Genomic DNA, 16,704 nt, shown 5'->3' with positions numbered 1-16,704 from the left:
TACATTCTGCCCCTGCTTAAATCACACTGCCATATCATTTAATGCTACAGGCTGATTTCAGACCTTCAAGAGCCTGTGCTTTATCAATGTTGCTCCAGGCACTGGGATAAACAGCAGGCTTTGCTTCATACGCTTCAGCAAACTTATCATTGTATGTCACCAGCACATACTTCCAGTAGTCTGAGGCCTCTATTGTTCTGTCTGGTGCAATGAGCCAGTCTGGGTAATATGTGTGGTAATCTTTGTAAGGATGAGGCTGAAAATCTGTTTCATGACTTTGAAAAGTCCCATTTCCATGTACACTAGATGTACAAATCTCCTCAGAAAGGATACCAGTTATGACAGATCTACAAGTACCGAGTCCCTGTGGTCGATGCACAGCTGCATGGTGTTGGCGATGGTCTTTGCCTCCTGCCTCACAGGGTGCTTTGCAGAAAGGACACTGCTTCCCACATCCGAACACTCTTCTGAAGAGCTCATTATGGGGTTTGACTGTGACATTGTGCAGTGTTTCAGTGATAACAGAAGATCTTGCTATCTCCTCTTCTAGTTGCTTTTTTAAGTCATTCAAACACTCTTTGAGATTCTTGGTAAATGAAGAGCACAAACTTGTGTTTTGAAAAAGGATCCTGTCGACTGCGTCCGTGGGCAGTGAGATGACTTTGCTAAGAGCTTTGCAAAGATTCTGAATCAGTACTCTGGTGCTCTCACTATTATTTGGCAAAGGACTCCCATCATCTCCATACTGAGAAGCTTCTACTGCTTCATCAATCTTTTCAAATATAGAGCCCAGCTTATTTGTTTTTAATTTGGCCAGAGATATGTCCTTTGAGAAGCACTGAACAACATGCTTGTATATCCACTTTTTGACAAAGCACTCATAATTCTTTATATACCTGACAAATTCTTCAAAATCATCTTTTTCCAGAAGCTCCTTTAGGATGTTATACTGAAAGTATGAACGTGAACTATACTCAGTTGAATGTTCGCTGTTCAAAATTGCATCGACTATATCAGTTCCAATGGACTGGTTTATATACTCAGTCACTGCTGGTTTGAAACAGAGCTGGGTGAAGTTCTGTGCTTTCCTCTGACACTGATCTTTACGCCTGTACAAAGCAATGAATTCAGACAGAAATTCACTCTTATCAGCCTCCAAATGTTTCAGGGGATCTTTTTCAGCCAGGAATCTCTTGTGCATCTCAAGGAATTTCCGAGATGCAATGCCACAAATGTAAAGCTTCAGGTCAACTGCAAATGTGATGTTGGTTTTGGAATGTACCATTTTGATGTATTCATCAATTTTCTCAATGAGCTCTTTAGTTTGAAGACTTTGGTAATCAGTTTTGGATGCTGTAGATTCTTCAATCATTGTAGTGCAATTCTGAATGGCATTGTCTACTACTGATTGTACATCTTGCTTTATACTGCTGTTGAATAAAGCATATTGAACTCTTTTTAATTGTGGGAGGTGTTTTCGTGATTTGACCTTGAATTCACCACACCCATACTCTGTTAAATCTTTAACATTCCCCATCTGTTCACTGACATTACTATTGCCAAAACTTGAGTGCAATTGCTTTAACATTTCAGAAGGAATATCCTTCTCTTTTAAGCCTGAGATATTCTGTATGGCTTTTTTCCACATGCTCTCAAAGTCGGCCTTCAAGTCCTCATCAGACACTTCATCGTTTCTATCTTTGTAGTTTTTCAGCAGCTTCAGGACTTTGTCCTCTATCATAGCAGCTTGTTTTCTGTGAAGATCCTCCACTTTTCCTTTGTTTTTTTTTAGCTGCAGAGCAACATCCAGCTTGTTCATCACCAAAGTTTTGACTTCAATCTGAACACTGTTGATGCTCTTCATAAAGTCAACTTTGTATCTCTCCACCAGGTTTACGTGTCTGTCTTTCCTTTTGTAGTATTTTTTCAATTTGTCATGCATTTCCCTCTCTTGGGAGGCAATCTCTTTCTCTGCATCTTTGTGAAGTGTTTCAACAGCCTTTTCCAGTGTTTCCAGACAGCTGGTTTCAGTGTTGGATATTTCTATTGTTGCACCCTCAAGCCAAGAGTAGATGTGCCGTTTGAAAGACCACTCCCAATCTGTAAACTCTTTACAAAGATTATCATAGGCATGGGCGACCAGGGTGTTTTGGAAACTGAAAATGAAATTCTCAAACTTTACTGCCCTCCACATGCTGCTCATCCATTTGAGGAACTCTGGGATATCGAAGAATGGGTCATGCTTTCTTTCTTTCAGATGGTTTAACATGTTTTTTTTTAAGTCAAAAACCTCTGCACTGTAGCCTGTGTTAACAGGTGCCATTGGGGGAGTGCCATACCATAAACCTGGTATATACCAGTTATTCAAATCCATGTCATAATCCAAAATGTCAGTGAATTTGCTGATATTGGGATTCTTCTCCATCACAGCAGCAATTTGTGTCATTTCATTTAGGTGTTCCAGGAGATGTTGTCTGTCTGTGCTTAATTTGTTATGTGCTGATACACCAGCAACATTTTGGTGAACAAAGTGACAAATTGGTTTTTTACCAATTTCTCTCATCCGTAAAAAAGCATGCACTGCTATCTGTAAAATATCCTTCATCTCTGTGAAATTCTCCATTGCCACATTGATGATTGTTACGTCACTAAGGCCAATCACAAATGTGGCTAGCTGATTGTCATGCTCATAACTGTTTTCCAATTGGGCCAGATCTGGTGATTTTAGACCCTCTGTATCAATCAACAAAATAAAGTCACATGACAACTCTGTCCTGAGGTCCTCTCCCACTGGAAGTAAGAGCATGTATGCTCCTCGTGTGCACCGACCACTGCTAACTGCAAACTGCACTCCAAACATGGTGTTGAGTAGTGTTGATTTACCTGTGCTTTGAACGCCTAACACTGTCAGAACCAGTAGGCGACTCTTCTGTTTAACCATCTTGTGAAGCTCCATCAGAACATCATTTATCCATTTCTCTGGGATGTTGGATGCATCTCCATCAAGAAGCTCAAGAGGAAACCCTGCATGAAGCAGTTCAGCAGCTACTGTAGGGAGTTCATGCCTTTTTTTCCCTGAACCAATTGAAACCTCATAAGTATGTCCCATCTCCCTCATGTAATGTTCTACGCCAAGAGACAAATCCAGAAGTTGCTGGTCTATGTTGGCAAAGGATTCACGGTCTTTTTGTTGACGTTGTTTTTTAAGAGCCTGTCGAAGAGATGACATCTGTTTGCGTGAAAGCTTGTCCAGCTTGTGTCCCATCCATTTGAGAAAAAAGGCCTTCTCAATGCAGTCTTTAGAATTCATGGCCTTTAAAAACGCGGACATTGCTTCTGTGATCTTGTATTTACTTTGCGTCTGCAGAATGCTTTTTTTTTCATGTTGAAGTTGTGTTTTGTATTCCTCCAGTTTTGAGTCCCCCGCAGTTTGTAATCTGCATTCCTCTTTCTCTATCTGAGCCAGTTTTTTCCAGTTCTCACCTTGAAGTGGCAGCTGTTTCTTCTTATATATCTGAATTTCACGAACTCCAATTCCTTTCACAATCATCTGTGCTGCTTCCTCTGCTGACACAGATGGTTTGCAAGTAAGCTCATCCACAGATATTCCTAATTCTGGAGCAATCTTTGCCATGGACTCAATATTTGAGGATGCAGAGTGCTTGCTGAGGGACTTCTTAATAGTTGAACGGATCATGTCTGCAAGCTTTGCCATATTGACCTTCTGACTTTTCACAATTATGTTTTCTCTGTCCAACTTCAGAGCAGCCATTACTGCTTCAACAGATGATTTCACATCCTGATTTGGGTCTTTCTTCTCTTCGTAATTCACAACAAAAATGAGTTTTGCATCAATTTGCTGTGAAGTGACAAACATCTTTTGCTCATTCTCTTCAAAACTGTCCAGAAACACAAAAACTGCATGCGACACTTTAGCAAGAAAAGCAAACTGTGTTTCAAAAGCAATGACATCTCCTCTTAAATTAGCAAAAGCCACTGCCTCGGGGAAAAGGTCAATGTTCATGTTTCCACATGGCAGATACCAGGACATTTCAACCATACCATTAGCAATCTTCCTGGAGCGACATCCTCCATCCATATCTCTGTGGCAAAAGAAATCATGGTGCTGTTGTGACTTACTAAGTAAGTGATTTATAACTTGCGACTTTGACAAGCTACAGTTTTGTAATCTTACAAATGACACCAGAGGTATTTCTGCACAAACTACATTCTCTTCAACAAACCCTTTGCTTTCAGACATTGAATGGGGGCGCCACTCTTTCAAGATACCTCTCAAAGCCCATAACATAAGAGTGCATTGATTCTGTACGTCACTGGGTAACAGAAAGGGCACTGCGAATTGGCACATGGACATCTTCAAGGCCATCTCCTGCTGGAGGAAACTGTCCGCACAGGCAAAGAGAGCAACAATAAGATCTAGGATATTAGGACTGTTTGTGTCACTCTCAGGAACCAAATCAAAAAAGCAGTTTGTTTCCTCTTTTTCAGAAGCACAGACTAAAGTCCTTGATGTTGTGTTAGCCATCAGTAGTTTCCTTAGAAAAGCCCATGGCATTGCTTCTAGTGATGCAACCTCCTTATCAGACAGGTTATCTTTGTTGATCTCCTGCAAGGATCTGAGAGAAAGCCTGTTTGGATAATATGCTGCAAGTCCCAGTGAGTGCAGAAAAGCTGAAAAGGAGTCTGTAAAAAACAAAACAGCTTTGATTTTAGTCAATGATGCAGTTTTAGTCTAGTTTGGGAAAGACCAACATTGGTGGACAGTGCCATATCTACATTTACATACACATTACAATCACTTACCATGTTTTGGTGGCACCAGCTTTCGACCTAAAAAAAAGGCATATTATATTATATTATATTATTATTATATTATTATATTATTATATTATTATAATTATAAGAGGAGAATTTGTTTTTCATTTAATTACAATTTATTCACATACATTTTGGTTTAACCATGTTGAAATTACAACACTTTTATACACAGCCACCTTTGGCCCCATAATACTTGGAACATTTAGATATACAGGTGTTATAATTATTCAGGTGTAATGTAATGTGGGAAAGTTAGACTGCAAAAATCCTGCAGAAAAAAAGATAAATCTGGGAAAAGGCCAGAAAATGCAAAGTGGTTGTGCAGGTTAAGTGGTTTCCACTTCCAGGCAGTTGCTATGCTGTGCAATTTATATTGCACATATAATGCAATATATAATAATATCCAATATATAATAATATATATTGGATACCAATCTAGCTGTTATAATAATAATAATAATAATAATAAGCATCACAGTATTTTCTACGTAAGGCTCTGCATGTCATTTCATGTCTAAGAATAGCTGCACTCTTTGACGACTTTTCCTAGTCAGTCCAGGAGAAATATTTGATTTCTATCACTTGTTTTTATGTTCATATTAAAGAGAAGGTCAGTTTTCAAATTAAATCAATGTGCCATTTTTCTCTGGTTTTATGACAAAATGTTTTGTTTCAAACAGAGATAGATTTAGCCTTTAGCTACGAGAATCCTGAAAAGAGCGTCTTAGAATTGTTTGCTTCAGCCTACTTACAAAACACCATTTGTCACTTACCCTTTCTTTTTGGCACTGGAGGAGGGTTACGACCTGAAAAGAAATCAAAGTTGTTTATAATAATATTATTGTTTATTGTTGTTTATATTATTATTATTATTATTAATAATAATAATAATAATAATAATAATAATAATAATAAAGTATACATATATTAGTACATGTTAGTAGATGTTACATTTATTTATTTAGTAGACCATTTTCGGGATTCCGGAGGACATCGTATCAGATAGAGGGGGCCAGTTTACATCACAAGTCTGGGGGGCGTTTTATGAACACCTAGGGGTGAGTGTGAACCTCACCTCTGGGTATCACCCTCAGTCCATTGGCCAGTGTGAGCACGCCAACCAGGAACTGGGGAAATTCCTGAGACTGTATTGCCACAAGTTCCCCAGTGACTGGTCCCAGTATCTGGTCTGAGCAGAGATTGCTCAGAGCTCTCTGCGGTGCGCGACCACTGGTCTTACACCATACCAGTGCTATCTAGGGTACCAACCACCACTGGCCCCCTGGATGGCCGCGGAGATCTACCAGCACATCCAGACCTTCCTGCGGCGCTACAAACATCAGGCGGACCACAAGAGTGGGGATACCCTGTCCTATGAGCCTGGAGCCTGGGGATCCCCCCTCACAAACTTTCAGTTAAGTTTATCGGACCTTATTTGATTTTGAAAAAGATAAACAATGTCACTTATAAGTTACAGTTTCCACCCCACTCACGCATTTACCCTGTTTTTTATGTGTCACAGCTCAAGACTGTGGTGCCAGGCCCCTTGGATGAGGCCACCCCGGTGGACATGCCGCCGGAGCCCGTGGAAGTAGAAGGGACCCCTACTTACACGGTCAGGAAGCTGCTGGATTCCTAATTCCGTATTGCACACAAGGTGTCCTTTGGAGTGGTGGTGTGCACATGTGGTGTGTGTTATAGCTATCTCTAGCTCTGTTTTGTTTTTGTTTTTTTATTATTATAATGAGTTTAACTTGTGTGTTTTTTAAAGGTGTATGTATTAATGTACATTAAAATACTGTGGGTGAATGATATTTCCACCCTCACACATAGACACTGCCACAGTCCTACAACTTAGGCCTACTTGAACTCCCCTATTCACACCATCCCAACAACTCTTTTTCTTTGAAAACAATAATATAGTTACCCTGGCATTTGGTTCAAATGTTTTTAAGATGATGATTGGCCAACGTTCATCCAGGTGTGTCCAAACTTTACTGTATATTCTGTTAACTTGCAATTACTTAACAACTAGATCATCAACATTTTCAGTTGGAGAACCAGGTGTTTAATCCAGAAGGAGCTGTCCCAACAAGTTGAAGTTAAACTAACTTAACCAGTTGAGCTGGGGATAATGTCTGACTCAATCAAGTTATGTACCAGTTGAAAAGATATCTGTGCAAGGACTCTAAAATATTAACTTAACCATAAAACATTTTGGTTTCCATTTCATCATCCCGGAATTTCAGTACCATTGCTAACTTTTATGTCAGGGTTAACCCACCTTTGTGTTGCTGAGACCTTGATCCATAGTCTTGCACTGCAAACAAATTAAAGAAGTATTAACTTATTATCCAAGGTGTCATCAAGCAAGTTTGTGTGTGTGTGTGTGTGTGTGTGTGTGTGTTTCATACACTCAAAATCTTCTGTGAAAGAAGCCATGTCACGTATCCTCAGTATTAGGTCAGCGTTGGTTGTGTAGCATCACTCATTTATCTATAGAGAGGAAGTATAGCATTCAGACTGAGTATTAATCCAGTTTAGTCATTGCATTCTAACTGGTTTACAGGGATTGAGCACTTCTTTTAACAACTTCTTTTAACTGTAAAATGAACAGATTGGCATATGAAACATAAAAAAGCCAGTTTTTAACTTATTTCCTACAAATGAACAGGAGAATGAATAATATATGTTGATACTACATTAAACAGACTATATAAACCTAGTTTGTTATCTTAAATCCACACACGAGTGAGTGTTTGTGATATTCTAAGTGGTCATAGCACACCAAATAATGCAGGGGGTGCTGGGGAGATACAAGCACGATACAAGCCACACATTGTAGTGACACTTCCTGCAAATCCAGTTTTCATAATACTTTAGGTAAATTATGGTTAAAATTAAGGTGTTATATTGCATTCATACTACAAACATACTGCATATTAGCTAACGTGTAGATGCAGGGCCGGTAGCAGTTTTGTTTTGTTCCATGTGGCACCCTTGTTCTGGAAAAACGTGATTTCATTTCACTGTGTATTTATACAGAGCTGAAATTACAATAAAAGCCTCTTGACTTGACTTATTGACCTGATAATCATATTATATTAATAAATAATAATAATAATAAAAATAATATTATATAAAGGGCCAGCTGGAAACTGCACCGTTATTTCCTGGTCACAATGGTTAATGAGCCCTTCTCTGAAAACATCAAAAACATGTTCAAATTGTTTTCCTCATTATGTTGCTATAAACATTTTCGAGTTTAGGATTTTACAAGCTGCCTTTCAGTCATATGACCGCAACCGTTGATTTCTGTTTCGTACGACCCTCCAGTCATGTGTTCATTTCGGGTTGAGGGTATAATATAACAGTGTCGGTTGACGAGCACTGAAACAATATATTTGTATTAAAACCAGGTTCAGCATAAATGCTAAAAAGCGGCCAATTTCAATAGTGCAAATCACTGAATCAACTTCCAGCAACCCTGAAGAATGGGCTTAGGGTGAGAATAATGAATGGCGTTGGTGCGATCTACAGAGCAGGGTGGGCACGAAAGTTTTCCACCTGATAATTTTCTAAAATTAATTATTTCGATAATTATTTTTAACTATAAAACTCTTTCACTTTCTTGTTTGACTCTGATGTGATCTGTGTTCTCATGTGGCCAAATATTTGTACCTCAGAACTGAAAGGATTTGTACCAGTTAATTAACTGGTTTAACAAGATTGTTCGTTCACTGGAAACAAGAAAATGGTGAAGACTCTTTTACTTTCTTGTCTGATGGGTGTTCCTGTATAACATGAGTTCCTGTCTTTATTTTCCCTGTTTGCAAAAATAACGAGTAATTAACATGAATGAAGTCTTAAAATTACATATGAAAAGTGGATTAATCAACTTCACTACTACTGATTAAGTTTGCCTGCTTCTACCGATTACCATTTGTTTCGATTACCAGGCGTATTAATACATTAGAATAAATGTACGGGACAGCACAGTCTAACATTATTTATGTCTTATTAACTAGGGTTAATAAGATTAGGGTTAAGCCGCAACATAAAGCGTGTCTCCCCCAACCTTCCCAAACCTCAACCCACCAGACCAATCACAGACAAACTAATATAAGTAATGTATTTGATCTTTCTGATTTACATATAAGAATAACTTACATTTTAAGATTACATTTTGAAATTAACATATATTCATTAGGTCTGAGAGGTTCAGGCTTTGTCTGTCATGCATTTTATTGAGTCATGAATAACGGAGAATGGGCTTAGGGTGAGAATAATGAATGGCGTTGGTGCGATCTACAGAGCAGGGTGGGCACGTAAGTCTTCCACCTGTTACTTTTTTATTTATTTATTTATTTCTAAAATTAATTATTTCGATAATTATTTTTAAAAACATTCTCTTAAGTCTTCCTAAAAATGCTGGACTTTGCCCGAAATCTTTTACTGTGTTATTTAATTCGATTAATTTAATTATTAAGACACTTTGACAATTAAAAATGAAAACAGAAAGTTTAATTGTTGCTTACCAAAAAGTGAGTCCATTGCAGATGGGGTGATTTCTCAGTGCTGCTGCTCCTCCTTGCTGCTGTTCGTGTCATATGACCGAGTATTTGTACATCAAAACTGAAAGGATTTGTACCAGTTTTTTAACCAATTGTATAAGAGTATGTTTTTATGGGAGTGGTTGGAGACAACCACGCCTTTGCACTCATTATTTCATAAATTCATATTTTTATAACTTATTACCTAATTTAGAGGGATATTTATTGTTCACTGGCATAAGACGATTTAGGAGGTTCTTACAAGACTTTTCAGTTGGCGGGTAAGAGACGACGTGAACCCCTTTCATGACAGAGAAGCTTCTTTGCTTTTCTACGAGAAGGGTCGAAAAAGTATGAGCTACAAGAACAAAACATCTGAGTCTGGTGTCTGAGGACTGGCTGTTGTGTTTAAGAACAACACGGTGACATTAGATAACAACGTCCTGTGTTTATCTGCCAAACAGTTTTCTGTATAATTATTAGTAATATGTTTTGATACATTTTAATGACCAATCCTATATAACTTTGATCTGAGATTAATTTAAAGTAATATATTTGATCCTTCTAATTTACATATAGGAATAACGGTTTGGACGAAGTCAGGGGCTCTCTCACCCCCTCACTGTGCTTTTTGTGTGCCTCTCTCGCTTTCTCTTTGGGTAGTGAATGTGTTGAACTGGTAAATTTGACTAGTTTACAGTCTTATCTTTTTACTTGTGTATGTTTGTATCTCTGTAATGATAAAACAGGTTTCAAGTACATTTTAATATCTTTTAAATGAGAAACTTTGACTCATGATCATTTTTTTACTTTTTGAGATTAACAGACATTCATTAGGTCTGGGAGGTTCAGGTTTTGTCAGTCATGCTGTGGTAAATTACCAAACAGATTTTTTACTGGAAACAGGAAAATGGCAGAACTATAACACTCTTACTTTCTTGTCTGTGTTTCTGTACAACATGGTTACCCACCCTTACTATATTTCCCCTGTTTGCAAAAATAATGAGGCATTAACATTAATCAAGTTATAAAATGACTTATGAAAAGTGGATTAATCAACTTCATCACTACTGATAAAGTCTGCTGCACTTCTACCAATTACTACATGTTTCATACCTACCAGGCCTATTTTTACATTAGAATACATGTAGGGACAGCAGAGCAAAGTTCTTACTCAAACCACATACTCTTACATGTGTAACATTATAAAAAGAAATCTTGTGTAAGACCATCTGCCAATCATAATAAACGTAAATTTCACTTTGTCAAACACTTTTTGCAAGTATTTTATACCCACTGGTACACACAACTTTCCCTATTCTCTAAAATAAAGCACTGTCAATACAATGGAAGTCTCTGGAGAAGCCACACACACACACTCAAAGAGTCAATGTCAAAGAGGGACTGTAAAGTACTATGTTTGGCAGAGGTATTTGTACTAGTTTATTAAGCTGTTTGAAAAGAGTATGCTCATTTACTGGAAACAAGGAAACTGTGGAACTATAAAACTCTTTCACTTTCTTGTTTGACTCTGATGTGATCTGTGTTCTCATGTGGCCAAATATTTGTACCTCAGAACTGAAAGGATTTGTACCAGTTAATTAACTGGTTTAACAAGATTGTTCGTTCACTGGAAACAAGAAAATGGTGAAGACTCTTTTACTTTCTTGTCTGATGGGTGTTCCTGTATAACATGAGTTCCTGTCTTTAAAAGTTTAAAAGGTTACTTGTGTATGTTTGTATCTCTGTAATGATGAAACAGTTTTTTTTTCAAGTACATTTTAATATCTTTTAAATGAGAAACTTTGACTCATGATCATTTTTTTACTTTTTGAGATTAACAGACATTCATTAGGTCTGGGAGGTTCAGGTTTTGTCAGTCATGCTGTGGTAAATTACCAAACAGATTTTTTACTGGAAACAGGAAAATGGCAGAACTATAACACTCTTACTTTCTTGTCTGTGTTTCTGTACAACATGGTTACCCACCCTTACTATATTTCCCCTGTTTGCAAAAATAATGAGGCATTAACATTAATCAAGTTATAAAATGACTTATGAAAAGTGGATTAATCAACTTCATCACTACTGATAAAGTCTGCTGCACTTCTACCAATTACTACATGTTTCATACCTACCAGGCCTATTTTTACATTAGAATACATGTAGGGACAGCAGAGCAAAGTTCTTACTCAAACCACATACTCTTACATGTGTAACATTATAAAAAGAAATCTTGTGTAAGACCATCTGCCAATCATAATAAACGTAAATTTCACTTTGTCAAACACTTTTTGCAAGTATTTTATACCCACTGGTACACACAACTTTCCCTATTCTCTAAAATAAAGCACTGTCAATACAATGGAAGTCTCTGGAGAAGCCACACACACACACTCAAAGAGTCAATGTCAAAGAGGGACTGTAAAGTACTATGTTTGGCAGAGGTATTTGTACTAGTTTATTAAGCAGTTTGAAAAGAGTATGCTCATTTACTGGAAACAAGGAAACTGTGGAACTATAAAACTCTTTCACTTTCTTGTTTGACTCTGATGTGATCTGTGTTCTCATGTGGCCAAATATTTGTACCTCAGAACTGAAAGGATTTGTACCAGTTAATTAACTGGTTTAACAAGATTGTTCGTTCACTGGAAACAAGAAAATGGTGAAGACTCTTTTACTTTCTTGTCTGATGGGTGTTCCTGTATAACATGAGTTCCTGTCTTTAAAAGGTTAAAAGGTTACTTGTGTATGTTTGTATCTCTGTAATGATGAAACAGTTTTTTTTTCAAGTACATTTTAATATCTTTTAAATGAGAAACTTTGACTCATGGTCATTTTTTTACTTTTTGAGATTAACAGACATTCATTAGGTCTGGGAGGTTCAGGTTTTGTCAGTCATGCTGTGGTAAATTACCAAACAGATTTTTTACTGGAAACAGGAAAATGGCAGAACTATAACACTCTTACTTTCTTGTCTGTGTTTCTGTACAACATGGTTACCCACCCTTACTATATTTCCCCTGTTTGCAAAAATAATGAGGCATTAACATTAATCAAGTTATAAAATGACTTATGAAAAGTGGATTAATCAACTTCATCACTACTGATAAAGTCTGCTGCACTTCTACCAATTACTACATGTTTCATACCTACCAGGCCTATTTTTACATTAGAATACATGTAGGGACAGCAGATCACAGCCTAACATTATTGTTGTCTTAATTATTTTAAATATTTTAGATTAAAGACACTTTATACAGGCAACCTAACTTACACACCAGCCAATAGGCAGGGTTACTGAAAATCCGTTTGTAAAATTCACAAGTCTGGAAAAAAAAGATTTATTCAATAAGAGGTCTGTGTTGTGTTGTAATTCATAATGGCAGTGTCAAGTGTGATAAATAATTTTTTTTTACCCCACAATGTTACAGGTATTGTAAAGGTACAGAGTATTTGTATCAGTTTATTAAGTAATTTAAAAAGTTTATGCTCATTTACTGGACACAAAAAATGGTGAAACTACAAAACTTTCACTTTCTTGTTGAGCTCCATAATCTCATGTGTCTCCCAAATATTTGTACATTAGAATTCAATTAGAAATCATTTGTACCAGTTAATTAACCGGTTTAACAAGATTATGTTTGTTTACTGGAAACAAGAAAATGGAAAAACTATAATAATAATTGAGTAATAATGAGTAATTAACAAGAAACATTAATGAATCAAATGACTATGAGAAATTGATTAACTTCAGATGACCCAATGAGTTCTTGACATTGTGATTTAAGTGTGAAAGACTGTTATTATGAAAAGGAAATTGGAAGTCTGGCCCATATTTTTTCCCCCCACAGTGGATCAGTGGAGTCTTTCTAGAATGGTACCTAAAGCTGGCTACAGTAGTTTGCCGTTTCTGTACAAAACCGGAATCTGTCCTGAGTTTGTCCTGAATTTAATTGTAAGGTGAGCACATTTCTGAAATGAAACCCAGGAACATTTCCAATTTGGAGGGCAATTTATAATATATCAATGAAATAAAAAGGGGTACAGTTTAATATAAAGCTGCATGTAATGTGACCATGGTAAATGTTATACTGTAACAAGCCGTGCTGAAGACCCACTGATAAAAGCGGGTCTATTTGAGTAAATTTGTAAACATGTCAGAAAATCATACAGTAGCCTATAATGATTAAAGCTATGGCAAACTATGGAGCACTCACTGTGTGTTTGTGTGTGTTAGGCTAGCATAACAGCAGTGGAGTGCTGGTGCTAAACCACAGAGGCATATGGAAGATAAAAACAAATAGAAACAAAAGAGCAAAATATGGGTTTGAGTGACTTATTTGAGAGACTGTTTCGGTAACAAAGTTTACAGTCTTCAACACTCTTCAAAGTGCCCAGGTTCGATTGTTAAGTGCAGCGCTGGTGCTCCATCACAAAGTCACAAGAAAGAAGAAAGAAGAAAAAATAAAGAGAAAAAAGCATGATTAGTGAGACTGTGTGTGTTAAAATGGGAGAAATGATTAATAACTGGCACCACAACACTATCTAATAGTCACTGAAAGTTAAAACTGATAATAAGTTTTAGTTAATAAATTTAGTTTTAAATACTTACCAGACGGTTTAAACAGTCATCAAGCAGCACAACCACAGGTTTGACAGTGAAGTGCAGCACGGGAGCTCCCACACAAAGACACATCAAAGAAGAAAAAAGAAGAAATAACAAGAAAACTACATGATAAGTGAGAGTGCTTGTGTTACAATAAGAGAGCTGGATTAATAACTGGGAGAAATAGATTAATAACTGGGAGAAATGTTGGTACAAGAACACAACCTGACATTTCATAGCCCTATAGCACTACAAAATTAACTAAACCTCACTGGATATTAAAACAGACACACTAAAATTAAAGTTGGGAAATACTGCAAAATTATCTAATACTCACCTGATATTAAAACAGACACAATAAGATTCAGTTTATGATATACTTCAAACAGCACTTACCAGACGGTTTAAACAGTCATCAAGCAGCACAACCACAGGTTTGACAGTGAAGTGCAGCACGGGAGCTCCCACACAAAGACACATCAAAGAAGAAAAAAGAAGAAATAACAAGAAAACTACATGATAAGTGAGAGTGCTTGTGTTACAATAAGAGAGCTGGATTAATAACTGGGAGAAATAGATTAATAACTGGGAGAAATGTTGGTACAAGAACACAACCTGACATTTCATAGCCCTATAGCACTACAAAATTAACTAAACCTCACTGGATATTAAAACAGACACACTAAAATTAAAGTTGGGAAATACTGCAAAATTATCTAATACTCACTTGATATTAAAACAGACACAATAAGATTCAGTTTATGATATACTTCAAACAGCACTTACCAGACGGTTTAAACAGTCATCAAGCAGCACAACCACAGGTTTGACTGTGAAGTGCAGCGCTGGTGCTCCCACACAAAGACCCCATCAAAGACGAAAAAAGAAGAAATAAAGAGAAAACTACATGATAAGTGAGAGTGCTTGTGTTGAAATAAGAGAGCTGGATTAATAACTGGGAGAAATAGATTAATAACTGGGAGAAATGTTGGTACAAGAACACAACCTGACATTTCATAGCCCTATAGCACTACAAAATTAACTAAACCTCACTGGATATTAAAACAGACACAATAAGATTGAAAGTTGGCAAATACTGCAAACAACACCTACCAGACTGTGTGAATGGTCAACCACAGGTCTGACTGTGAAGTGCAGCACTGTTGCTCCGTCACAAGGACATAAACAAGAAGAAAAAGAAAGAAAGAGAGAAATGTGTGATGAGAGAAACAGTTTGTGCAGTGATTTTGTGAGTGTCTTTTCTGTTACATGCACTCTCTCTCTCTCTCCAACCATTTACCCCAGATAAAAGGGGAAGCATTTTTGCACAAAGCATTTGCACTAATAACTTACTACCTCACTGGACTCTATTTATTACACACTGCACAATTTGCACACTACCGGCAATTATTTATTATTCTCTGTCTGTACTGCGTTGTGTTGTCTCTCCGCACTTGTTTGTTTGTGTTGCACTTGTGTTTTGTACGCACTGTCTATGTTGCACCATGGTCCTGGAGGAACGTTGTTTCGTTTCACTGTGTACTCTGTATGTAGTTGAAATGACAATAAAACCCACTTGACTTGATATTTTGTGTAGAGTTAAAAGTCTTTCCCTAGGACTCTTATTGGTCTAGCGTGGTGTGCTTGCCGGGATATCAAACCCTGGTTTTTGGACGGGGCTGACGTTACCCACTACTCTACTCCAACTGCTACACAATTCAATTCGTCAGACAATTTGTTTACTGTCTCTTTTTTTTTTTAACACAGCCACTCTTCAGAGAGCAGACTCCACCAACTTAAGAAAACTATTTTACTGATACAAGACACAGAATACAATTAATATGTGTCTAATGTATAGACTAGTCATTTATACTGTCTGATTTGAAGCCAGAACTTACACACCCTAGCATGTCATAGCATTATAACACCACATTACTCTCTAATACTCACTGGACATCAAAACTGACACAGTGAGATTAAATTTAGCTGAAATATTACTGTATATTGTCTCTGTCAAAGAGAAAAAGAACACAACCTGATAACATCTCATAGCCCTATAGCACCACAACACTATCTAATAGTCACTGAAAGTTAAAACTGACACAATAAGATTCAACTTAGTAAATACTGCAAACAAACTTACCAGGAGGCTGAAACTGTCATTAAGGGGTCTAAACAAAGGCATGTGTCTCCATCACAAAGACAAATGAAAGAAAAGAAAAAAAGAAACATAAAGAAAAACACATGGTTAGTGAGACTGTTTGTGTTAAAATGCACATGCTGGTGACTTTTAGATATACAGCCTTATGGAATTATAGGATTAATAACTGGGAGAAATTCTGATACCAGAGACAGAATACAGTCAATGTGTGTCTAATGTATAGACTAGTCATTTGTACTGTCTTTATTGAAGTCAGAACTTACACACCCTAACATGTCATAGCATTATAAACCCACATTACTCTCTATTACTCATTGGACATTAAAACTGACACAGTAAGATTCAATTTAGGAAATATTGCAAACAACACTTACCAGGAAGTTTAAACGGTCATCCTGGGGCCTAAACTAAGGACTGTGTCTCCATCACAAAGAAAAATAAAAGAAGAAAAACGAAGAAATAAAAAGAAAAATACTTGATTAGTCAGAATATTTGTATTAAATGGGAGATAAATATAAATAATTGGGAGAAATTGATTAATA

At 36.9% G+C, this 16,704-nt stretch overlaps 1 protein-coding gene across 1 annotated transcript; it reads right to left on the bottom strand.

Moving 5' to 3' along the window:
- Positions 1 to 34: 34 nt before the first annotated feature.
- LOC140561287 (up-regulator of cell proliferation-like) lies at positions 35 to 7,323 on the bottom strand (the record flags this gene model as incomplete). Its single annotated transcript, XM_072686388.1, has 2 exons — positions 35 to 4,702; positions 7,252 to 7,323. Coding segments are annotated over 2 exons (4,740 nt in total), but the record flags the coding sequence as incomplete, so codon positions are not given.
- Positions 7,324 to 16,704: the final 9,381 nt, after the last annotated feature.

Source organism: Salminus brasiliensis, chromosome 8, assembly GCF_030463535.1.
Source record: "Salminus brasiliensis chromosome 8, fSalBra1.hap2, whole genome shotgun sequence".
NCBI lineage: Eukaryota > Metazoa > Chordata > Actinopteri > Characiformes > Bryconidae > Salminus > Salminus brasiliensis.
This window is presented reverse-complemented; position numbering and strand designations above follow the sequence as displayed.